A 27381-nucleotide genomic window follows, 5' to 3' on the forward strand; every position below is an offset into this window, starting at 1 on the left:
ACATGAACTTGTTTGGGGAATTCATTGATTTTAGTGAGTACAGGACATTCAAGGCAAAAGAGCTGTTTGGTGTCGCAAACAAACTGACAGATCCCTGCTACAACAGCTACTGATGAGGAAACATAGCCTATCAACTTGAAAGTAGTCCTCTGTGAAGGATCTGCAGGGAGAAAATGTCACAAAAAGTTCTCAGTTGTCTTTTACAATGTGTTTTTAATCAAAGAGTTCAACAGTTTTAAAACCTTGACTGATGCAATAGCATATGTGAAGTCAAACTGAGGACAGCACATGCTCATTTATCAACATCAACCTGTTTTCTTCCTCCGTGTTTTTAGCAAATGGATAATCATGTAGCAGCAAATGTGGAAGAAAAAAAGATTATGAAACAAATCTGCCGGCAATCTGCTGTGCATTAACTGCTGTACTTAGACTACACCAACACCTCTTCCATCCCCACTTCTCAGTATCCTAATGATGCTGAACACCCTAAGGCAACTCTAGCACACAGAAAAGTACCTTTGGAAGAAAAAGGATTTTTTCACTATAGTATGTATTTATTTATTAATAATTTCATTCCTATCCAATCCCCTGAAGAGACAAGGAACTGTAAGCAATAAACCCCAAGGATTTCTGGTCTAAGATTACTACATTCAAAAGCTGTCCTCAACTGGAGATTCCCATTCAAAGCACATGCTTTGCATAATTGAAAATACATAACCTGGGTAGGAAGCAAAAGATTTCTCACAAAACATTTACTCTTCCTCTGGCTACATAAAATCCATCTGCTGTTCCTAAATGAAGGACACAAAGACCACATTAACCAAAGAAATGACACACTGGATTCAATCGGAGAAGGATGTTTGGGCAAGTTAAGCACTGACATTATGTTTCAGAAGTCTTGGGCTTTCAAGAACAAGCAAATTCTCTTTGGCACCATCAAGTGCTCTCAGGACTTCAAGTGCTTCCCAGTGCCTGTATGGAGAGAGGCACCATTGCGTTTTGATTTGTCTGACTCTCATCAAGCTCTCCAGGTGCTGGAATTACCATCTAGATGCACAAGGGAGACCCTGGCTTTGGCACTGGCCCTGGGTCCGTGGGGAGGTCCCAAGGAGCCCTGGCACTGTCCAAGTTCAGCCCAGCAAGCTTAAGAATGAGGCTGTGAGTGCAACAAACCTACCACCAACTCCAAGTTCCTTACAAAATGAACAACAACAAAAGCCACAACAACGACACAGGGAAAAAAAGTTGAAGGGGAAGGGAGAATAAAATAAAGCCCGGAACTGCACTCTGCAAATTACTACCTAACATCAGAAACCAGGACCAGGACTACCCAAAAAACACACACAGTCACAGAAGCAGCATGAAAATTGACTGCAAGTCAACTGCTTAAAAAGTGTATATGGAAAGCTGCTGAATTTTGGGGTGCCTACAGCTAAATACAAATGCACGTCTTTGAAAATCTAGGACCACTCTGACTGTATGTGCCTGGTGGAAGAGAACCACTCCCCACACAAGTCAGTGTCAATAAGGTCTGCTCCTCAGACAATTTACTCTACAGGATCTGCCATTTCCATTTCCTTCCTTTCCAGGGCACAGACGCGTCTTGGATGTTTAAGAAATTCCGCACTTTTCAGGGCACAACTGAAGAGGCAGATAACCACATTACATAATCACACAAACAAGCATGTGTGGGATATTTCCGAAGTTCAAAAAACATGGAGCTAGGAATTTTTTTCTCCAAGATACCATTTGTCAAAGTGCTGCTCACACTATCCTCAAGCACCAGATGCCCCCCTGCCAAGAGGTAGGGCTGTGGATGTTTCCTTATCCTTCCTCCCACAGACTGACTTGAAGGAGACCAGACTTCCCTCCTGATACCTTCATGAGATGAACTGCTTTGCTGCTGTTTCCCCAGAGGCACGCAGTGATGGCTACAGTGCATGGATGACACCTGCAGGATCCAAATTTGTGACAGAGAAGAAGGTAACAAACAAGAACACCCTTCTTGTACAAATCACTCAGAACCATTCTGATGTCAAGGGCATTCAGCAAAGCACAAATACCACCTGACGTTTTCCTTCATCCATGCAAAGGTCTCATGCTCTCTCAAAACCTGCATAAAGTTGTGTAAGATCAAATAATCATAGAACACCCTGAGTTGGAAAGAACCCATAAGGATCAAGTCTGACTCCTGGCTCCACACAGAATCACACAAAAATCCAGAGTTTGCTTTATCCTTTGCCTTGCCATTATGTTAACAAATCCTGTGGGGCTTTGGCTGTTCCAGTGCACAGTAACAGAGCCTCACTCAGTTTTCATCACACACCAAAGGTGCACCAAGATAATCATAGATGAGGCCTGTGACTACATACACTGTTATTCTAAACTTGATTGGTCATCATTTTTAAATGCACAGTTAAGTTCATAAATGTTATTCTCATCTAACAGGAGTTGGAAAAAACATAATTGCTTCCCTTGAAAGGCAGAAGAAATCTAAAACAGTTCTAAAAAGCTGCATTTACTAATAAATATTTCACAAGTAGACAGCCTTAGGTCATTAAAATGCATCATCTATTAATGTTAGTGAAAGTAAAGCTGTCCTATGATTCAACCAAAGGAGAAAGTGACTCTGGTACAGCGCATAACTCCTGGGTGAAGTCACCAGGCAGGTGGCCTGCCTGCTGCACTCGCTCACATGGCCACTGCTGACCTGACTGAGGACAGAACTAACCCCAAATGCAGGGTGTCCAAATCTCTCCCTCTGAGCTACCACAGCCAGATGGACCCTTGGAGCAAATCAACGCATTGAACTGTTTCCAAAGTGCGCTGAAGACCAGCAGGCTTCAGCCAAATGTAATTAAACTTCTCAAGTCTGAAAATTCCAAGGTGACCCATGTATACATCTTATGCTTCTCTGCCTAAAGAAAATAAGTGAAAAGAAATACAAACACCTTTTCTGGTTGTTCTCAGACACATGATCCATAACATGTTGTAAAAATAATCATTGCCAAGGGTTCAAAAATAATGAACCAATACAAGCATTTATTAATAGCGTGTGTGCACATTTGTTAGATGAAGTACTACATGGCATTCCTGTAATCCAAAAACACAAAATCCCTCTTCTCCCTCCAGAAAGCAATCTTGTCTGCAACTCATTAAGTGCAAATACTAATATCACTTCATCTTCTGATAGTTCTTTCTATCTTCAAAGCCCTTCAATTTGATTAAAGCATCCACGTTCCCTTTTGACAACAGGAATTAACAGGTTCTTCCCCAAAACACTGCAACTTCCATTTCTCTGCCCTGTTCACTTATGTGCCAGTTCACCTGGCAAAAATGGCAATAGGAACTCTGAAGAATAAGCTTTTTAGCTCTGAAAGGTATGCAATAATTGCAGCAGAATGATGAATGAAATAACTCGTATCCCTTTTCTTTTTCTTATTACAGTCCTGCTAAAAAATTGCAGAACTATGAGATTAGTCACAAGACAGTTTTAAAAAGAGTTTAGTCATAAACCTGTAGCTGTAGGTATAAAAGAGTCAAACTTCAACTATTCTGCCAGCCTCCAAATGGCATTCAGCTGCCCTTGAGGGGTATGCACAGCCTTCTAACCATTCACATTTAGTCACAGAGGGAGAAGAAAGTCACCTGCTTCTGGTGTAAAATGTCAATTTTGAAAATACAAGTAGAAATGGATCCACCAGACTATTTTCCACTTTGGACAGTCTACACCTTCTCCAGCAGGGCAAAACAAAGCCAGAGTCCTTGGTTTGTTAATAACTGTTACATCGACATTCAGAAAATTAAGGGAAAGAAAATACAGGCAGAGCTTCTCAGATGCTACCAAGCTGCAGTTCCAGCTGTTGTAAGATACAGAACATCCCATGAAAGCATTGCTTTCCTTGGGCTGCACCAGATGCAGGCTGTTGGCAGCATTCAGGTCCTCCCAAGATGTGGCTTCTCTGTAATGGAACAATGAGAATAGTTTGCTGAAATGTATTTTACTCAGGTGACTGAGGAAGGACACTGCACAAAAGCTGGGAAATATAACTTCCTTCATTAGCAAACCTCACCCTGTTGCTTCTTTTAAACAGGTAACAACTAAATATCTCATCACCCTGTAAAAAGAAGCAATGCTTTATATTCCAAAGGCACAGTCAAGTTTAGGACAAAAACCACGTGTTACTACTTCTACACTGAAAAAGGGTTTATTTGGGGACTGGAAATGAAATGAAGCCTGAGTGCAAAGGAAACATTCACCACAGCAGGATGAACACAGCTCCTGGGGCAGCTCCAACCAAAAGAGCAGTGACCACCTGCACCTCTTGCTGTACATTTTTGCATAAATCAGAATTAGCACACAGCCTGCAATTGAACCAACACTTCCCAGGGGCACGAGGTGCTGCTCAGTGCCCTCACACTGACCTGCTCCAGAAAAATCCCAGCTCATAAAGATCACCCGGCCACAAGATTTCCCATTTTTGCAACCCAGATTCAACAGTGAGAAGCTATGGAGTCACCTAGCACTAGCTTTAGTGGCTGGGCACTAAGACAAACAAACAGGGAAAATGAGAATGTTCCTCTACAGTAATGCTGAGAGAAAAAAAGCCCTTTTCCATTTCTTCTTACAAAGGCAGATTGGGGTGAGCCACAAATTGCATGCTGGCAGCTTCCCAGCAAAGAGATAGCCCTGCTCAACTTTCAAGCATTAGTTTACAATAAGCTTTAGAGGGGGGGATGGTAGAACTGCAAACCTGCATAAGTTTGGGGTCATCCCAGGGATGGGCAGGAGGCAGGGAGCTGACACTCAAGCTTCAGTCCTATTTATGCTCTGTTCTCACACTTGCAACAAAATAAATGCTTATTTGGTTCTCAAGTCCCATCCTCTCTAGCAAGCGAGCTAAGGAAAAGGTCAAAGGACAGCAACAACCTATACCAGAAATAGGCAACTGGCAAAGGAGTCCTGCTTGCATCATCCCAGCATGTAGGGCAGCCGAAAGCACTCCCTGAAATCTGGCTACTTCAGTGTTTCCCCACCTAGACAGAGCAGCTTTGGTTCAGCAAACTATTTATATCAGCAATCTGCACAGCACTTCAACAGATGCTGAGCTTTAAATATGGACTTAAATCTTCTAGAAAACAGACAGGCTTAACTATCTAAGTTACATTTGTTCCTTGGTGCTGACCCAAATCACAATGCTCCTTCTGCCTGTGCTGCTCCCACAGGTGTTGACAGATGATGTGCTGATAAACCTCAGCCAGTATCACTGAAGTCACGTAGAACATTATGGCAAAGCAAGACCAAACCCTAAGGTTTGGTTTTAAAGATGATATCTTCAGCCCTCTTTCCATAATGAAAGGTCCAACAATCAAAAAACACCAAACATGGTTTTCTCTGCAGCTGGAAGCTTCTTATTTATTGCCAAAGCATTAAAGGAACACACAAGAGAGAAAGCAATCTAAATTCAGAGGCAAGCAATTAATTACAAAAATAATGACTGCTTTACAGGTACATGCATTTACATATTACATCTGTATTTTAAATAGATCAGGTACAATAATTTCAAATTCTCTCCTTTCATCACTGAATAAAAGCCACACAGGCACAGCTGGAATGAAAACCAGACTCAGAATTATGAAACCAGCGCTATATATCTGTATGGATTCCAAGACACGTTCATCCGTGAGATTTTTAGCACGTCACCTCATTCCCTGATCCATGCTTTATGGCTATCCACACAGCTCGCCCCTGGGAGCTCCAAAAAGCTGCCCAACCCTTGTCAGCAGGCCAAAGGAAAGGTTTTTCCAAGCAGAAGTTTAGAGCATGAGCTTGATACCTGAACCATACAGCTGACAGCATTTAACTCTTGAAGTCCATATGAATAATTTAAGTCAGTGCATTCTGTGGTTACATTAGCTGTTTCTTTTGCCTTTAATCAGCAGATGTGATCCTGTAAGCCACCAGAGTAGTTGAAACAGCCCCATTCCCAACCAATCCCCATTTCTTAAAGGAGACACGAAACAACTGTTCTGGATGGCACTACTTTTCCTCCTCAAGGAATGTGGGGTATGTTTCAGTTCAGCTTTAATACAAAGCCTAGACTAATCCCCCCAGAGAGCTTTAGCTAGGCTTTGCCAAGGAAACAATTGTTGCCATTAAATAGGTTTGTGCTGTTTGGTGGTGAGCAGTTTCTTTCTGCAGAGTGAGCTCCCATTCCCACGATGAAATGCATTCTGGAATGAAGTCACTTGACTACATTCTTGACTATACTCTTTTTTCTATAGACTCATCCTTCAGAAGTTTCCCATCCTATGCAATTTACATAGGAACAGGCTGGAACAAGAAAACCACGATATACAAAGAAGACAGAACAAGTCCCAGACAGATAAAGGGAAACCCAAATAAGAACAAGCAGTGTCAGACATGTTCTCTAGGAATACCCAAAGCACAAGGAAGAGTTGTTGCCCAGATGAATACTCAAGTCAGCACCCTGCCTCAAAGCAAGGAATTTGAAGACTTCCTCTTCTCTTCAGCATCTGGAGCAGAGACAGCAGAGCCAGGCAGGTTTGCAAGATTCCCCCGAAGGCTTTTAAAGGCCCAAGAACTGAAAGGTCCAAGCTGCACATGCAACTTTCTCCATTGCCTTCAGACTGGAAGCCATGCAGTTTTGTGCAACTTCTGCCAGCTCCTCTTTGGGACCAGAACTTCTCCAAAACAGCTCATAGAATGCTGTGGACTTATGTCCCAAGTCTATTCTTGGGACAACAATCTCAGTGACAAGCCACCCTCAGCCACAAACCACAGCAACCACCAAGTGTTGGACTGTGAATTACCGTGGCTACCTTACAATTCTGTTACCACCTCCTACTGAGACACCAGCATTCACTTTGCACAGCGCGTTCAGCATTTCTGTAAGAAGTGAGGTGCAATGTCACTGCAAAGGAAGAAGGTGCAACATCACTGCAAACGAAGCATGCCACAGGGCTGTCCATTGTGAACTCTTCAAGTTCATCTTTATTTTAGGCAGTCTCAGCAGGGAATTCAGCAGGCTCATTGCTCTCTACTCCCATACAGCTCATGGGGACAGGCTCACTCATCCGGACTGCAGGTCACAGCAAAACCTTAATTTAGCTTCCCTGAGACTGTGACAACTCTCTGCCCAGATTTGGTTAATGTCCTCATCTTTGAATTCTGGGTTTTCAGCAGACCTTTTCTGACTGCTCTGCACAAGAAGCCAAGTACACACAGTTTCTTCATTTGCTGTAAACTCTTGCTGATTGATATTTAGTGTATGTTTTCTAATGCAGTATTATTTAGTGTGTATCCCCTTTCTCTCCTGACCGATGATTCACCTCCCAAGAGCTACTTATTCATTTCAAAAGTGAAAATAAAAATACCCCATGTATAAGGCTATCAGGCCTTTTCAACAAAGGACCAAAAAGTCATCTTAGCACAGCACACTCATGTAATTATCACATATCGACATACAGTCAATCTATTATTGGTATCATCTAGCACCCCTGTCAGACCATATTTGCCCAGTGCCCCTACAGGGACAGGCAATTTGAACCATGCTTAAGTCATGATGAGAAGCTCTTTTATGCTGAATGTAGAGCTGACTCACTGCAGAGTTCAGTTCTCTCTTTTCGGGTGCAAACACATTCTGATTCGTGTTTTCTGCTCCATTTTGTATTTCCACCACCACTTAAAAACCACGAAATTTGTTTGGTTCCAAGCAAGCTAAAGTGTAGATTTAACAGAACTCCAAGCAGAAAATAAGGACACACACTTCACCCAGCAAAAGAAAACCTCTCAGCTTCAGTACACAGGAGCCAAGCTATTAATCAGAGCCTGAAATCCAAGCCCAACAAGTCATATCGTTATCGAAGCGCTCTTGGAGCACAAAGACAACAGAGAGTAACTGCTGGAGGTCTCCATGGATCAGGCTGCTCAAAATACCTCTCCTTTCATGCACACCATATAACTCACAGGATATTATATACCAGCAGCTCAGCGCTAAATCAAACACCCCTCCTTGGCTGGATGAACTCAGTTCCCATTACTGTATTTAAATATCAAGGCCTGTAGTTGGATGTAAGAGTTGAACATGAGCCCAATACCATGTTGGGACCAGTCCATTCATATGTTTCCTTGTAAACAGAAGGAAGGACTCTGCTGATTTATGCATATTTTTATTTCCATCTAACTGCTGATGTCTACACCGCTCTTTCAGTGATTACACAAACCATAAGGCAAAATATTCCAAAAGGGATCTGCATTTTTATAGATGTAAATCTAGCATTACAAGTACAAACACATTTGTAAACAATTGCTCTGATTTCAGTTAACATCTGCTTTCCTCCTCAGCTTTTGGATGGCCATGCTCTTCCCCACACATAATTTTGACATAATATCACTGTTTTAAAGTTCACTCGGCAGATAAGAAATCAGCAAATAAATCCTAGCAGAAAGACAAGCTGCCCTGCCTAAACAGCTCTTGGGCCAGGATACATAGCACAGCTCTCACAGCTTTTGTATCAGATATTATATGGAATTATTTTACTGAACATACCATTTTTCTGGAAAACATCACTTGCAATGACTGATGTACTATGGCTGAGATCTTTTTTTCAATCTATCTCATTTATACTTCAGGTTTAAGATTTCTTGCTGAAATTTGAGTGTCCTTCAGCTTCCATTACCTTTGGCAGTGGCTCTTTGGCTTTCAGTTCTGCACACCACCAGTGAAACAGTTCAATTTTGGCTTATTGGAAAGTCAAAGAGGTAAGATTCAGAACGGATAAAAGAAAAGGCAGCTCTTGCTTCTCTCTAAGTTGTTTCTTCAAGGTATGAGCACACTTACAGCACAGCATCTGGTCCAACACAACAGAAACTCCACAGCAAGTTCGACAGCCCTAAATAATCCTAACAGAAAGACAAGAGGAAGTCCTTGGACAAGATTCACAGCTGTTGAAAACAGCTGGAATAAAAACCTTTCCTCAAAAGCATTTCTGAGGGTAAAATTAAGCCTATTTTAGTGAATGGTGACAGAAACATTTATTTTAGAGTTTGCACTTATGCAAGCTAAAGCTCCAACAAAGCTCAAAGTACAGCGATACCCTGTAAAGAGGCAGAAAGACTGTAGCTTTGCTCTCAGCAGGGAATTCTGTAAGCAATTGATTTTCTTTTACTTAACACTCCCATTTTGCCATAACAACCTACTGGTATCCAAGTCAAACAAATTTTTGGCTTTGCAATCTCTGGTTCTCCCTCCACACGTTTCTTTATCATCTAATTCCATAGCAGCTTCCTTGTGCAATCAAAATTATCTGCATCATCTTTGTGCCAGCCTGATGTGAAGGAGGAGACAAATGGGGGGCTGCCAAGAGAAGAAGGGAAAGGACCCAGAAACAACTGGCATTAGGAAGACACACTGCAGTTTTGTAGACATCCCTACACCACAATTGCTAAAATATCTATTAATCCTAGTTGTTAGATCAGCAGCTTCTGCTGCCATCCAGAATGTAACGATCTGTGCACTCATTTCCAAACCCCAGAATGTTGACTCCAGGAGGTTAGACAGTCATTGGCAGAATTCTGCTCAGCTCCTGGCATAAGTAGAGACACCTCCACATCACGGACACAATCAGAGCCCCTCTTTCACCCCTCCCTACTTTCTCCTCCCATTTCCCCAACCAGTTGAGCTCAGCTGTGTCCTGAAGATCAGTCCCTTCAGAAGTGGCTAACCAGCCTTCTTCCTCACAGAGAAGCATGAATTGATAGGAAAAGTATATCTTCAATAGCTCTAATGGATAAAAAGACAGGGGAGGATGGAATGAAAAGAAGAAGGAAAAGACAGCAGTTTCTACAGTTACTACACTCTGGATCAACATCTGGAAAGGTTCTAATAGGCACAGTTCAGTGAGGTTCTGGAAAGGCAACAGACAACATAAACCAGGGCTCGTAAAATAAAATCTCAGTTGTGGTTATATTTGCATTAGAGGATTTTGCATTGAGTATACACAAGGATTTTGCAAGAATCAAGCAATAATTTTCCCTCTTTTCACAGTACAAGACCTGACAAGCTCACAGATCTATCTCCCTGCAGTGAGAGACCCTTGTGCCTCCCTCCATCACAGCATCAGTACTGACAATAGTCAGCGATCTTTCTTTCTTTGAGGCTCTCTGGAAATTAATCTGTTTCAGGGTTGCCTTTGGGAATATCCACGTTTCTCCAAACACATGACTATTCCATTAGTTGCCAGCACAATCGCATTTGTATCAGCTACAACTGGTTCAGTGTGCAGCACATTTGGTCCAGCTCTATTCAACACATGCAATGAACAACACATGCCATCTTAGCCCGTATCCTCTCATCCAGCTCTACTTTGGGGATGATGCTTTTTATGAGCTGGTGTCACTAAGGGCATCCCCATGTCCTGATTTGCCCAGAGTACACCTGCAGTTCAGCTGGCTGCTGCTTTCCCCTTAGCTCCAATCAATGGAGCTAAAATGCCACAATATTATCATCCTGGGGTACCTGGTTTTTGCTTACAGTCCAAGTGCAGATAGTTTGGATTCCTGCAGCCAGAGCTGTACCACTTCAGAGAGCATCTCTCCTAGATAATAGTAAACATCTCATCATCCTACTAGAACTGTTTGGCCTACTAATTCCAAGTGAGTGTCTTGCCTTACTGGTTTTAGGAAGAGGGCATTATTTTGAGGACGATGGGCTAAAGCCATCTGCTTAACAGCATGTTTCACATTTACTTTGAAGGAAGAGAGTCTCTGGGGAGAAGGGAGGAATTAGACCATCAGCCAACCTGTATAATCAAAAAGCAATATACATAGTGGAGCAGCAATCATCTCAGCCTCATTTTGAAGCCTTGCTGAAATTCTAGTGCTTGCACAACTCTTTCCTCACCAGGGACACCTGCTCGTGTACTCAGGCAAGGGAAGGAAACATAAAATCCATCCTTTAGAGGACCCTGAAACTTTGCATGCCACTTGTGTGACCAGCTCACACTCTGTCATTTTTTCTATCCGGGGCAACAATGTCTGACTACAGACAGCAGAAAACAGCACTCAACTTCACCTCTAAGGTATTAAGAATGATAAGGACAGCTACTTTTTCCCTTGTTATGAGCACATCACTTGTAAACCAGCATACACAGTCTATACATCTACAAAATACAAATCCTGAAACAATGTGCAACCACCACTGATCAGTTTACCTCTTTATCAGGAAGACAGAGCCCCATTTGAACAAAGTCATTCTTTCTAGTAAAATATGAGTCAGAGAACTCGCAATCTTAAATATATTACATAAAACACAAGGGGAAACTGGTACCAGGTTCAATGGGCAGGTCCAGTGTGCATGCTTTGAAGCACTTCAACCTCTTGTTTACACACACACACACACACACAGAGAGAGAGAGAGAGAGAGAGAAACTCGGAACTCTGAGATTTTTTGTTCCCACACTGTCCTCTGGATCTGCACAGTGTTTAATCCCAAAAGGGCGGCTTTAGAGTACCAACCATCACCTACACAGTTCAGCCCTTCTCAACTATGGAAATATCTTGGGCTTAAAATCAAAATGCTTCTAAATGAGATTTTTTTTTTCACATGGTAAATTCCTCAGACTTTTCTGTCCCTTAGCAGTTTCACGTGAAGGCACAGAACAGAATTAGGCAAAGAATTAAGGTGGCTTAGGTAATTACTGTGGCACATGCTATCAGTTCAAGACAGAAGATTAGTACAGCGAGCTTTTAGTTAAAGGAGGTCTTCCCCTGTACTGGGAAGGGAATTATCTGCTTTTTTTCAACTTTGTCCATTTAAAACAACAGTTATCTAAATAATGTACCATATCAAAATGACTGCATACGGCTCATAAAAACTTCCCAGAGGCACCTTTTCTTCTTACTTAAAAACTGAAGAAGTTTTAAGATGAAGCTGAAGAATCACTCACAGTCCAGAATATTGACAGCTACCCACCCTGTGGCTTTAATGGCAGTGCAAGTTTTATATTGAATTACTTCCCTCTATATCTGGCACGATAAATCATGTCACCTTTGGTCAAGACAGATTTCTAACAAAAACTGCCTGGTAAAGAAAAAGACTATTCTTAATCCAGAATGGCTCACTCAAGAAGCTGCAAGCAAACCACTCAGTTAATCAAGACAGAAGTGATCAGTCAATGGAAATGTTTCATATCTCTCATACCTAATCCAAAATGACAAGAACGATTCATCATTTTATTTTACAGATAATTTTCCCTGCTATGCCCACACCCCATTTATCAAACACAAAATGTTCCATTTTATTATCTTATCTCAAACTTTGCACTGATTAATTTAGTACTAGCCAACTGTGTTCTGTGATTTTGACTTTCCTCTCAAGGGGAGGTTGCTTTAGGAGAATTTTTAAGTTTCATTTAACTAAAAATGTTTGTATCGGTTCTTCAATTTGCAAAGAAAACTTAAAAGTACAGCAGAACTGCAACAGTGTCAGGGTATGAAAACCAGAAGGCAAGCTGAAGCAACACTGCTTTTGCATTTATGTTTCATATAAATCATATTCAAATTAATCTTGTGATTCCAAGGTCATGGATTTTGATCACATGAAGTTGATAATAACCTAAGCTGAACTGCTCAGCAGCTCCACTATCTTATATTGCCATGGCGATTTTGTGGTTTGTTTTCTAACAAAGATATCAGAGGAGGCAGGATGACACTGTGCCTTTAAATGTACCGCCCCCATAGATAATCCTCATCAAAAGCACATTAACATTTCTCTTGAGAAGAAAACAATCACACTCCTTGCCTCCTCTTTCACTGCAGTGGCTGCTCATCTCAGACACAGACCTGCGCAGTTCTTCCTGGCCTTTGTATGGATGGAAAATGCTCTCCTCTGTACATGCGTTGCTCCAGGCCCAGGCATTTCTGACTGCTTCGCAAGGGCACCTTACAATGCAGACTTGTTAAAACTTTTTTCAAACTCAAGTCACTTTTAAGCACCAGTCTGATCACAGCCAAAGAAACAACGATACTCTAGAAATAAAAGACATTTTCTAAATCCTACACCACACATCCTTAAGTCACTTTTGTAACCCAACAAGCTCTACTGAAGTACCTCCTGGCTGAGAACACCATCAAAGGTGACCAACAGAAACACAAAAAAGTGAAGTTTGAGTAGGCCATTTCAGTCTGTACAGTGGATTTCTTCTAAGGAACTATGTGAGATTGCAAAGATGGGGCTGGTTTTGTTTGTTTTTGGCTAAGAAGTCCTTCATTTCCTAGGCAAAGGAAGAGCACACGAGTGGCTGGGGGAACACAATCAAAAAAACCTTAAATGTTGCTGGAAACTTAAAAAATTTACTGACTCTGTGTCAATGGGAAAGATGTTGGATGCAAGCTGAAGAGTTCAACCAGGGAAAAATTCAGTGCAGACACACCTATGCACACAGCAAAGTGCCCTTTGCACAGCACTGACCACGGAGTTCAGGGGAAAAGGAGGCCCATGAGATGAAGCTTCTACATCCTTTTGATGTTCAGTCTTTTGTCCTCACTTGTGATACAAAGCAGAAGCCTGGTGGGGAGAGCTGAAGTTGCCCCAGTGAAGAAAGAGAGAAGGTAGAACACAGCCAGCAGTTCAGATCTTCACACTGGCAGGAGGTTTTCTCCAAGTCAAGGACTTGCCAGATTGAGATGCAAAACTGTGCCTACAGAGTGACAACCATAAGTGACAACACGAGAAAAGCTGTCAGACTAGGATGAGATTTATTTTCATTCACACAAGACTGTCCCTTTGAAGACTTTCAACACTGGGCTTTTAAGGCTTGCCAAAGGCACGTAGGGTAGCTGTGGAAGGGCAAAGCTCAGGAGCCATGTGTTACATACAAGCAGGTATGCCCAACTCCTTCCTGTGGGTACTGGGCTGATATCTAAGTTTAACTAAGACTAACATGTATGTAGCCTAATTCAGGAACACCGCTCCTTTTCCCCAGCTCAAAAACAACCCAGGAATGGACTCTAGAAGGGAGGCACAAGAGACAGTCGATATCTTCCTTAACAACCAGCACTGCCAAGAAATATTGTTTTCTGTTAATATGCATGGGAGTCTCAGCACACACTGAGGGAGGAACTATTTAGACCTACCTTTTATCACACATATCCAAAACCTGAACTTTGCAAGGAAAAAAAATCTCATTAGTTTATTCCCCAGCTGTCACAAATAAGGAATGAAATCTTGGCAAAGACACAGAAGTTTCACTCTGTGTCAGAATGAGATATTAACACGCTTCAGTAACTACTTCAGAAAATACACTGAAAGTGGAAATGTGAAGAACATCGTATATTGGGGGTGCAAGAAAGAGATGTGAATATATCAAATAGTGGTAAAAAAACACCTGCACTGGTTGCTTACCCAGAAACATCAACCAAAAAGCACTAGCTTGCTCTTCCCAGGTCCTCCAGAGCATCTCTCTCTGCCTGGCACCTGCTGTCTGGCTCACATAGCTCTGCTCTGGCAACTGCACAGTAAGGGCAAAACCTGACCATAGTGCATCCTTCTGTACTGAAAGGCCAATTCCAGCCACGTTGAAAGGTGCGTGTTAGGTGTAAGGGAAGCATAAGGTGTTTAAAGCAAATCTAATATTTGTAAGAAGGCCTTATGTGATTAGCTCATGAAGAAGCCTAGTTGAAATAGGGTAAAATAATGTTCAATGAAGCGGTATTGCAAAGTAAGCCATTATTCAAATTAAACGTCTGAAAAACCCTGTATTCTTACCAAGAAAAAAAGAAAGCTTTTGCCTAGGGTGACAGTTGGAAGGTAGACCCAGCCTCACATCACAGTGAACCTTCATCCTATAAAAGTGCTTCAGTGAGAGCTGTAAGAATTTGCAGTTAACAGAATAGGGCCACAGAAACCAGAAAAAAACCATCCAGAAAATAACTGCAATCCTTGCCAGTGGGAAATCGATGGAGGTGAGGGAGTGTTCTGCTGTTCAGAACACCCTTCTCCTTTTTAAATGTCACTTCTCTGTCACTCCCACACCCACAAGACATCTTTCCACCTGCCAAACAATTGAGTGTTAAAGTAACTCCCTGCCTCCACATCTTTCCCTGGGATTTTTGAGGTCACAGTGTCTTCCCTGAACCCAGCCATAAACCCAAAAATATCCTTCTCGAAACCTAATGCTTTGTAACCCTTGCAGCGAAATGCAAGAGGGCTTCCTGACCTTACCACTTACAGCTATTAACTGCAAAATGAGTCAATCTGCCAGGGATCAAAGGGGTTTGACCTGCTGAAAGAAGGTCCCTAACAAAATACTCAGCCCCAGAAAGCAGCCATCTTCATGCTACATGGTCAGATATGCAGCAAAGTCATGGAGAGGTCTCTCCCTGCATTATGCAATTTCTCCTTTGCACTGTCAGAGCAGACACGAGGGCTGTGTCAGCATGCAGTGCAGTGCCCAGCTGCTGGCTCTGCACTTACAGGCACTGCTGACCTCCTCACCTGCTCCTTTCCCACAGCCTACCTTCCCCTGAGCATCTTCCCATACCCTTCACCATTTATTCAGCCAGCTGCACCCTAACAGTCACTTCGATGGGCCCCCAGCTATGCAGAGGGCATGTTTGCAATTGAAGCAGTAATTATTGCTGTGTTTATGCTACGTGTGACCTAAATACATTACCTGCAGTGTTAGAGAGCTGAGGAGCAAAGAAAATACATGCTTCAACTAACTTCACCACCTGGGATAAATCCACTAGCTTGCTGTATATCTCCCAAGGACTAGAATACTAAAGGCACTCAGATTCCCTACATTTATGGGGAAGTCCCCTGATCACCCCTTATGTAAAATATTGATATAAAAAATCAAGATATTTTGCCATCCTTCCCAGTATTCTTCAAAGATCTCAACACTGCGCTGGCTTTGCTCGTACTGTAGTCATCTGAAACTAAAAGCTTTTGAAAAATCCCACCTCATGTACTAAAGAGACAGAAAAGAAATTGGATTGATGAAAAATCCAACACCAGTAATGGAAAGAGGCACACACTTGGATTGTGCTGCATATGCTCTGCCAAGTAGGGCCATTTATTTCAATCCTGTAGCTGTCTCCTGCTATTTATAACTGCTGATTTAATGAACTTGCAGGGTAGACACCAAGCCTGAACCTTCCCAAATTGATGTTTAAGTATTCCTGTTGAATTAATTCTATCTTATTGTGGATGGACTGCTCCACAGTTAGACTGGCAACTTCCACTCCTCACTGGAAATCAACTGGGACATCCTCTGCTATACAGGATCTTTGCCTGAAAAGCAAGCGCTACAAGCTGGGAGGTGTTACCAGAAATCTAGAATATTATAAATCTTACTGCATGTGAAGAGGCAGGAAGTCCATTTAAGAAAAGCCATAGAGATAACAAATGCATTTTTTTAAAGACATATAGGCCACCTCACACTCAAGCATAATACAAACAGGAATAACTCTGTAAGTGTCCAAGATACACATTTTGATGTGTAGTCTTTGGCTCAGGCTGCAAGCAGGTGCACCTACAAATTGGGCCAGCTGTGTTGTAGTGAAATCACCAATCACTTCTCTAACACTGTGGTGTTATTACTTCTCCATTTTGTGTTCAAGCACTCCTGACAGGAGGTAACTTCGTGCTGAAGAGTTGCAAAGTTTGTACCTTGGAAGGAGAGGCCTCCAACAGAAAGCTTGGAAAAAACATCCAGAAAGTATTACTGATGTCTCCAATCCCATTTTCCATAGATGGTTTCCAATAAACCCTCATTCCTGTCTTCGAGGCAGCACCGGAGACAGTCTGCTGCCTGTGCCTTAGCACAGGGTAGGTGCTCTGTGGACATGAAGGTTCACTGTGTCCCCAGAGAGACTCCTGGTCCTGCAGGTTTAGCACGGAGGGTTCCCTAACTTACTGAGTTAATGAGACATATTTGCATACTTCAGGCAATGTGAAATGTTTCAGGCCTTGCATAGGCAAACTGTTTAGAAGAACAGGCATTGAACAAAAGGGCACAAATACCTCAGAAGATCTGTGAAGCATAAGGTGAACAGATTGTATCTGACCCACTGGTGGGAGTTCTCCAGAAACAGCAGGATGCATGCTCAGCAGGAATTATGGATGTGATGAAGCACTTAAAAGAATCAAGGGCACTATGGATTCAAACAGGATTTCAGCCCCTGAGGTGGGCCTCCATAAGATAAAGATTGTGTTGTCAAGTGAGAGAATGCATCAGAAAAACAGAGCAGCTTGGCCTCAAAGAGATCCCTGGCTGGTATTCCGTCGGGGTACTGCACTGAATAGACAAAAATAGATCCAAAACCATCTCTATGCACACAGAGTACCACTTTTATGCAGGTCATAAACATCCACCAGACGATGTGAAGAACCTGAAAGGGCCAAGAAAAGAATTCATAATGCAAGAAGCAAAACAAAATGTAAAGGAAATTAAGGATTCTAATGACGTCAATTTTGATGCATCCCACAACAGCCAGAACCAACAGATGAGCTGCTGTACTTGGGTTAAAAATGAAAAAAGCCTCCTCTTAAACAAATCACCACGGTGAATTCATGCTGGAAGATTGCCTACCACAAAATCTTTTACATGCCTGAGGCATCCCGATAAACTGAGCACAGATTAACCACCTTTCAGAAAATGGTGCCAACTGATGTTAAAGAATCTGTCAGGCTCAGACAATGCATCATAATTACAGTTCTTTCTCCATGTAAGACATTCTACCAAGCACTATTTAAATGCAAGTATTCATCAGTATGGACTTCACACATGTACCAAAAACTTACAGCAAGCTTCAAGAAGGCCAGATTCTCTAGAGCATCACCTTTCCTACCACCAGGTTATACAGACCTCAGTTTTGAGAGAAATATGCCTTTTAGATAAGAATTGTTAAAAGCTGCATGTTAACCCATAGCCCAGGAAGAAGCCATCTGTATAGGGCTGATGGGCTGCCTGCACAGCAAATTTCATCTATCCAAGCCAAACCTCACCTTCACTGTGAGAGGTGCACATCATCCAGAAATAGAGCACAAGTCTCAATTAGTACCTTAATAAAATGGCTCTGCTGCAATGGTTTTCTCTTTCAACACAGAACTCCTAACTCACATCTGAGCCCTCAAGAGTGATTTTTGTACTGAAACCTTCAAGAACTACTAATGGAAGAAGGAAGAGAAATTTCTCTCAGCAAACTGCAAACCCTTACACACCTTTGATGGGATGACATATCATCCCTTCCCGCTCTCTCTTGCTGTATGAGTCCTCTAGAAACCAGGCTGACAGACAGATCCTTTCAACCTTGTTCCCCTGTTGCTGTTTTTGTATCCTGTAAACAGAATCATAGTTACACCCCCCCCCCCATTGGTTTAGAAAACCTTCAATAAGCCTAGCTCTCACGCGACCATATGCAGAGCAGCTGCCATTAATGGTGTAAATTGAAAGATGGCCTTGACTCACAGCTACTTAACTCGCTTAAGATTTTCCAAAATGTATGTTCTGCAGTTCTATTTATCTATTCTGCATATCCTATTTATCTATTCTGCCAAAATCAGACTGTACTGAGGATACAGGTCCTAAGAAAATACTATTACAAACTGCTGTTTATCAGTTTCTCAGGTGCCTCTTTAGTACTTGTTGCTTTTGGCCCACATGCCTTGCTGAATCCCCTGCCAATGCTAAGTATCACAGGCACTTCTGATGACTGACACTAAACAAGGATCAATAACACACCAGGAAAATCTAATCTTATTGCCCATCAGCAAAAGGAACTGCTTAAGACTTCCTCCTGCTCTTTAGAGGGGTAGAGGATGATAAAGACACATGTGAATGTGTGTGTGTTCATAAGCATGTAAATTCCTATAATTATGATAAGGATGAAGTTGCCTTATGCTTACAACTGAAGAACAACAGCAGGCAACTTACTGTTTCATCAAAGCAAACTGCTTCTTTATCCTGTTTCACTGACTCTGTTCCACTGTCCTGTTTTCATGTACTTGTGATGAACTTAAGTCAGGCATCCAACAAGACTTTGTGGTTCAGAGGAAAGAGAACGCAAGGACCTAAAATGTTGCGATCCACTTGCCTATTACCTTCTCTCCATAAACCATGAATGAAGGCTCTTTTCAGATTCGCAAACTGTATCAACAGCTCTGCAAAATGTTACAAAGCAGAGGAATGAATAACAGACCACCACAGAAGAGCCATACTAACACCGTCTTGCACTTGTTTTTTAAACTGAAAAATGAGAAATGTAAAAAGCAAGTCATGCCTCCAGTTAATTTCATGAAAGCGTTGAGAATATTTATTGCTATTTTGGCTTTAAAATCACTCTGAAGAATGGAGAACTTTCAATCTTTTGCAGCCTATGTTACTGGTATCATTTTGGTGATTACATAAAACACTTTGAGGCTTGAACTGAGGTGTAGTATTACAAGTTATTTATAAAACCAATCCTAGGCTACAATTTTGGAAAGGGCCAGGCGTTTTTATAGTTTAAGGCTTTTTTTGCTTTCCACTGCTTTGGAATCGCCTTTGCCTGTAAAAAGGTTTTTACCCTCGCCACTGAATTCAGAGTTCTGAATATACACTGACAGTTTTTAAACTTCCCAGAAGTCGTTTGCTTTGCAGATAAGCAATGACAATTTTCCATTCTGCCAAAGAACCACACATTTTCTACTTCTGTTTCTCCTAATGCTTAAATCTGTACCGTACTTGTTAAGTACTGTTATTCCAAACACAACATTAGTTTCAAAATGGAGAGAGATCTCTATCTTTGTTATCATGCTGAGCATCTAAGGAGCACAAGGCTGGTCCAGGTAACCAAAGCAAGCTCTCTACAAGCACTGGTGTTTCCATAAAGAGTCTCCTGCTGCTGTGTACACCAGTACAGTGTCTACAAGCTGCCTGCTGCTGCAGTGCTTACCAAGAGGCATGCTTCCATTGGGTTTGAGCCACCCCAAACAAGTACGAGGGATGTGAGCCAAATAAACTTGGAGAGCAACCACATAGTGAGAAGAAACCCCTCCCCAGACCAAGCAGAGATGCACTTCCTCAAAAAAAAAGAAGCATCTATCTGCTTTCCTTTTTCCTCGCTCCTTGCAAGTAAAGCAAGCTATATCATCAGCCTTGTATCAAGATGAGCAGTCAGCTGACTGAGGAGGCAGAACCAGGCTTGAAACCTATACACATGCCAGCTGACAAGTTTCTGAGACTTTCCACACATTTCCAGCTCAGTCTTCCCTTCAACCCACTGCGAGGATTAACCAGGACTAAGAGAGGATGTGCCTAAAACTACAGCAGATCAATATCACAGACTTTAGCACTGCAAAACTACTAATATTCTCTCTGAAAACTCAATTTTACTCTATCTCTTTCAATATGCCATACTTCTCCTTCCGCAGGTCAGGTATTCTAGAAACAATTCCATGTTCCAACAGCATAAGTATATATTTTCTCACTCTCATATGTGTTTTAAGCAGGTAAGAAGAGGATATTTAAAGCCTGCTTAAAGTAATGAAACATACATACATGTGTTTTCCTCAAGAATACTTCCATGTCACCTTCCTGGATGGTACAGAATAACCACTGCTAAAAGTTATTTCATTCTTACTGGTCATAATTGAAAGGCAAGGCCAGGCCAGTTAGTGCGGCTACTTTTAGAACTGAGGTGCTGGTATACCTCACCTGGAGCAGGGATCTCTTAACAGTCTGCAGTTAAAGGCAGCCGCATTTCAGCTAGCACCAGTGTCAGCAGTCCTGCCTGAAAACAAAGGTGTGAACCAATTTTCTCCCTGAGCACAGAGACAGCCCCGCAGGCCTGGAATACACTGAAAGGGCTCTGGAGTGGGAACATCGCCTGAATATCTCCTCCTCCTCAGCACATCACACGATATTCCTGTCCGGGTTTTTAAAGCAGGCATCTTTCCTAAGCAGTAAGTTACATTAGGTAAAGTACATCTGTACATGTTCCGTTTGCCTAACTCTCTCCAGATGGGAGAGTTGAAGGTTGTTGTTTATAAACTCTCAGAGCATGGCTTGTTTGGCTGAACAAGACATAGATTTATGTTATTTATTTTTTTTTAAAGAAGTATTGACACTTCCAAATTGCACCAGACCTCAAATACCAAAATGTAACTAGACTGGCTTTGAGCCAGAACAAAATGTTTATAGGCAAGTTTGCATTTAGGGACTGAGTGATTGCTTGACTCCATCCACAGACATGTTTCATCGGGTTTATTTCTGCTGTACAAGCAGTTCGACTTCCTGATCCAAATTCAAATTTGGGCAAAATCTGGTCATAGGGTTTTCACCAAAGAATGTGAGGAATCAACTTCAGGTACAATATCTAAGCTTAGATTTCACAGATCAAGAAATAAGTGAAGTATCAAATCAAAACACGACTTAAGCTTTCTGCTCAAAAAACAAACTGTTTAGACAACTTAATTATTACAGATTTTACAAGTCAATCTTTACATGACTGTCCTTATATCTGAAGACAAAGTAAGAATTATATACCATCTGGACTGACAACTACTTGGCCAAGCTAATAATTGCAAAAAAAAAAAAAAAAAACAAAAAAAAAAAAAAAAAAAAAACAGAGAAGTAGATATGCAAATTACTGTTTTTGCAGACTCAGACACAATGCATATTTCCCTGCAATGTTCAGCCTTCTTCTAGCTCCAGATATTATCCCTCATTCTTTGTTGCTCGTGTTCTTAGCCCTTCTTTGAAAATGAACTTTATTGCCAATAATGAAAGGCAGACTAGGCTGGTGAGTCATGCTTCTTTTTGTCTGCAGAAAACTCATTCTCTCTTGGACATACTTTTCATGTCAGCAAAGAGAGCTGCATACATCACACACATAAGCCAACCAGGCACTCAAAAACCTTCAACAAAGTTCCAGTAAGAAACACTGAAGCTGGCACAGCCTCAATATCCAACTATCTCAGATCATCAGCCACCTAAGGAACAGAAATCTGAATGGAAATAAAGAACCATTTCTAAAGAACAGAAAGGGAGACATTTCTGAAGGCTGTCTGGAGTCACTACACATGCAGAAACAGAGGGGAAAAAAACTGAGGAGATGAGACAGCAAATAATTCAATGTTTGGAAATCCAAGATAGTCACCTGAACTACTCCTATCCTTTACAGTGCTCTAAATTAACAACGCCTGCTTGTAAAAAGATCTGGCCACCAGTGCGCAACAGCAAGTCATGGCCAGAGCCTGGTAAAATATCTGGATACATGAGATGGTCAGCTACACAGAAAAAGTTACAATTACGCAAATATTAACACCATTGCACGGGACACCTGCAATAGTGCGTGGGATTTAAGTGATCTCATTCCCAAAGTACATAGTGCAAATAGGTCAGGCTGGAAAAGACTGGGGAAATGCTCAGACAGAGAGATGAAAGGACTGCATATGTTCACATGCTGAGAAAGAGCAGACAAGAACATACTGAAATGTGAAAACAACAGGAAAAAAAAAAAAAAAAACAACAGCTAACTCTTTCTCAAATAAACATCAGAAACAAAGATCAGCAAAACAAAAGTCAGCAAATCAAGATCTGGTGAAAGAAATGGGTTTTTAACCATCATAACCATCAGTTAATGGTTTGATTTATATATATATATATATATATATATATATATATATATATATATATATATATATATATATATATATATATATATATATATATATATATTTCCTTTTCCCTAGGAAATCAATATATCCGGAATCCAAAAACAAATTTCTACATATTTGGTCACTGGCATGCAAAAAAAGAACAGAGACTTATGTGTAAGAATATAACATTAAAGTTCTTGAGCTCCTGAAGACAACAATTTATTTCCCTGTAAAGCCAATTATTGGTTTCTGAGTGTTGAGAAGAAAACTTCCTTGGGAACAACTAGAGAAAGACATTTATGAAAAACAAATGGTCTTTGGGACTTGTTTTTCTTCTCAGTATTCATTCTCTGAAGTATCTGCACTATTGAGAGTAAGAGGTCCTGGCCTACAGACATGACTGATGTGATCTCATGTTAAAGTCTTTAAATACCATAACTATGCAGCAACACAATTCCAAAATGAGTAACTCGCCTCTTTCTTCAATGTCCAGGTCTTAAGACCCCTGCATGCTTCTCTCCCTAGCTCAGGAAACATTTTCTCACTTATAAGCTAGCTGTGTACTGGAACTCCAGCCACCTGGAATTATTCTCAAGAATCTGAGGTATACCATGCTGAGGTGTTTCCCATAGCTTATTAATACAATGAAGCTAAGACAACCCAAGAGGATTTGCTTCTCACAGCCTATAGCTGTGGTCTTGGTGCTTATCCACCTGCTCCTAGGAAACCGTTTCTAGCAGAAAGCATGGAGTGATTGAGCCATGGTATATTCATCCTGAGAGCCAGGGCAGAAGCTGAAACTGATCTGTCCAAGCACGTCCTCAGTCTTTGTGTTTCCTTGCTATCTCCTTACACACAGTGTCAACTTGCTTCTAAGAATGCTGGCCTGCTGCTGACTGGCACTAGCTCAGGAGCAAACTGAGGTAACACAGAGGGATGAAATGTCTGCTCTGGCCTTTTCCATGTCACAACCACCATCCGATAGCAACTAATTCAGACTATTCTGATCCCGCAACACAATATGACTGTTTTCCTTGATCCACTTTTCTCCGTCATGATCAGATCAGGAGCAAATCACTAGACAACGGACCATTGTAGTGAGGGACCAGTACTTACTGAGCGGTTTGAGGATGCTGCTGCTTGTCTCATCGGCATTTTCTACGTCTGATTTGTCAGAGTAATTCTCAGAAATTTTCTCTTTTTCTTTCTTTTCTTTGTGCCCAGCTCGTCTCCTGTGACGCCGCCTTCTCCTGTAGCTCTTCGGCACATGGACCCCAATGTAAACAGTGTGATGACCTAAGGAATAGAAATACAGCAAATATTGACTTTGACAGCATGCCGTTTGTGCATGAATAATTAGGAGAGCTCACGCCACATTTCATTCAAATAGGTAAGCAAAGTATCCATCATTACTAACATTGCGTGTTTCTTGGCTCCAAAAGTGAGCTATGGACTCTTGAACAACCATTTTGAGCAGCATTTTTAATGAAGTCATTCCTTAGAGAGCATTCCATTGATGAAACACTGATAACTATTCAGTGCTCGTGACTCATATAAAAATAAAAAACACCACCACAGAAGGCCATCACACTAATTCTGCAATACAATGTACAACCTTATTCAAAAACATTCCACATTATTTTTTCCCATTTGTCTTGGAAAATACACTGGTCAGACTACACACTTTCTGCAAACTGATCCAGTTTAACTGAAGAAGCAACAAAATTTACATCACTTGAGCATGTAGTCCATTGTGCATCCAACTACCACTAGGATATTACAATACAGCAGTGAGGAAGGACTACCGATAGAAGTTACTGCAAACTTCTAAGTACTCCATGCTTTCCAAAGTAAGAATTAAGCGCCAAATTTTGTATGCTCACTGGAAATACAAATTATGCCTTCTCCCTTTCGTACAGTCTTTTATCTCAAAATAGAGCACTTAAACTACATTTGCCAATTGTTATTGCCTTTTGATAGGTTTGATCAAAAATGTTCTATTTTCAGGGCTTTCCATACTTTTACCAGCCTGGGATAAAAATCTTTCCTTCTGATTATAGAAAACACGTCTTTTTCTCTGCCTAGATAATTCTGCTTTCTTTCTTTAAGCTTTAAAAACAGCTGCTTCAGATTAATAATGATATCTTATGCTTTTGTCAAAATTTGTTTTCCCCATTCATTTCTCTATGTACCCAACCACTGAAGCTAAATACACATACCCTACTACTAACTAAGGTATATTTATCTGAATGAATGAGCCCTAAATGCATGTGAGAACAAGTGTCTTTATCTGCATACAGTCAGCTGCTTCTGCTCACACCCAGAAATGAGTTTCTGCAGAGCTACCACTCTGCAGAGTCACGGGCTCAGTCACCTCACATACATCAATTCCTAGCAAAAACACCTCACATATAGCTATTCTTAGCATATACTTACACCTCACATGCAGCTATTCTTAGCATACACTTACACCTCATATACAGCTATTTTTAACATATACTTACACCTCATATGAATGGATGGCTGCTAAAACCATGCGCAACTGTATCAGATCACATACTCAGGAAAACGGCCAAGGCTCCAGCTTCAGGAGAGCTGAAATCTTTCCTGCTGAACCAACTCATTTGGCAGGTAGCTCCTCCAAGATGGGAGAGGCCATCCCACACTGCAGCCTTCAGACACCAGCCTCCGCAACTGCTGTGGCTTTGATGCGAAGCACAGATAAAATACCCTCAGCACTGACTCCAGCACCTACAGCTATCTTCCAAAGAGGATATTTATCAGCTCTCCTGAAACACACTGCAGAAGGTGAAGGGGACAGGGGAGGTTTAGGTTGGATATTAAGAGGAACTTTTTTCTCTCAGAGGGTGGTGACGCATTGGAACAAGTTGCCCAGGGAGGTTGTGGATGCCCCATCCCGGGAAGCATTCAAGGCCAGGCTGGATGTGGCTCTGGGCCTGTGGCAGCAGAATTGAAACTAGGTGATCATTGTCATCTGGGGTTGAAAAAACCCAGGCCATTCTGTGATTCTGTAATAATCCAAAAGCCACAGAAGGTTCTGTCATGAGAAGACAATAGTGATGGCATCTCAAAGCAGATGTGCTTCTCTGTCACCAGTTACAGAGTCCTGCAGATTGTATCCACACTGCTCTCCCTTCTACTACAGATTAAGAATTGAGTTAAGCAAGCAACAAGTCAGGTTTCACTTGGGAAAGTTAGGTGGAAAACTAGTTATCTACCCACCTCCACAGATCTTCCTTTCCTCACTGCAGTTTGCACTGTTCTCTGAGATCATCTGTGAGCTGCACCTATTACTGTTTTTTCCTTTTCAGCAGCGCTACATGGCTCCAGATTAAGCACCCATTTGTGCAATTGCAGGAATTTGCTTTAGAAATGCTAGTACAACAGTAAAGTCATAGAGGGCAGCTATGGGTTAACTGCATTGTGTATGCAACTGCTCTAAGTCTAGTCTTCAAGATTAAAAGACTGAAAAATTGTCACAAAACCCTCAATTTCTATAACAATTTATTATTTCTCTTGAAAAACAGCCTTCGAAAACATTGATCTCTAGTGAGACACCTTGTCTGAGGATATCGAAACAGACAGCAGCGGATCAGCAATAGCAGTGTGTGATGATGGACAATCAGGAAGCCCACAGGCAGAGCTGTATGTGGAACATGAGACTGAGAATATCCTATTCAAAAATGCACTCCTAACCTTTCTCTCACTTCATTTGTCTGTGAGGTGTGTCAGGTCTGGTACTTTCCTTGCTGAGTCTCTGCTTTTGTCATTTCAAATTCCACATGTTCCTGAGGCCAGCTGTAAAGTCTGGTGAGTTGTTCACCTACAGAGCAAGTGAAATGCTATACCGAAAGCATCTGAGGCTGCTTGACCAGCATAGCCCTTCCTGACAACAGCTTTAATGGAGCTAATGCTATTGCCCAAGGACTATGCAAAGAATGGAATAGTGAGCTCTATTTGGGGCTAGGGCCAGAGGCTTATGAAAATAGCTCATGCCCTATGCATATAACGCTGCCTCTCACACCCATCCACGTGCGTTCCTTATAGCCCAGTGAAATTATTTACGTACACAGACCTCTAAGAGTAACTCCTTCAAAAAGCAAACACAGAGGACAAATGAAAAATTTTAAGTGCAGACTGTTATTGAGTTACTGAAGCAGAGAAAAGCATCTGGGGGAAAAAAAGGCTCCTTAACAACTGCATTTTTTATTCATAAAGACTAAGAAAATTAGAAGAGAAAACAATTCTCCAGTAAGACACACATTCATCCTGAGACTGGCACTAAATATGATGCCTTTTGGCTCCAAAGTAATTTGTTAGGTGGAAGCTGGTGGAGACCTGAGGCTTATAAAGAACTCCCTGCTCGACCACAGACATAGTAGTGCTGGTGATGGCCCTTAAAACAAATCACAGCATTTCTAGTGATCAGAGTGCTACAGCAAGCTGTAGTTTCTGTACAAGCTGCAACTATACAGAAGGTTACACTGAGTTAATAAAACAGACATAAAGATACAAAGATGTAAAATGCTAATAATATAAAGATGCCAAATAACAGGGTGTTACTGAAAATCTCTGAGTGAAGCTACCCTTTAGCCAGTTCTGTCTAGCATAAAGGCACCAAAAGGCTCACTGCGGAAACTCCACAGTGCTCAGTCTAGGAGCCAGCAAATTCACTGCTACGTGCACATCCCTG

General features: G+C 41.6%; 1 protein-coding gene across 2 annotated transcripts in view; it reads right to left on the reverse strand.

Annotated features, from left to right (window-relative positions):
* Positions 1 to 27381, reverse strand: part of SLC4A4 (solute carrier family 4 member 4) — a 179200-nt gene that overhangs the window by 118930 nt on the left and 32889 nt on the right. For both annotated transcript variants that reach the window (XM_072336289.1, XM_072336288.1), the window contains exon 3: positions 23784 to 23963. In XM_072336289.1, the coding sequence (XP_072192390.1) occupies positions 23784 to 23963 (180 nt within the window). The remainder of the gene's footprint in view (positions 1 to 23783; positions 23964 to 27381) is intronic.

This window comes from Excalfactoria chinensis, chromosome 4, assembly GCF_039878825.1.
Source record: "Excalfactoria chinensis isolate bCotChi1 chromosome 4, bCotChi1.hap2, whole genome shotgun sequence".
Classification (NCBI taxonomy): Eukaryota; Metazoa; Chordata; class Aves; order Galliformes; family Phasianidae; genus Excalfactoria; species Excalfactoria chinensis.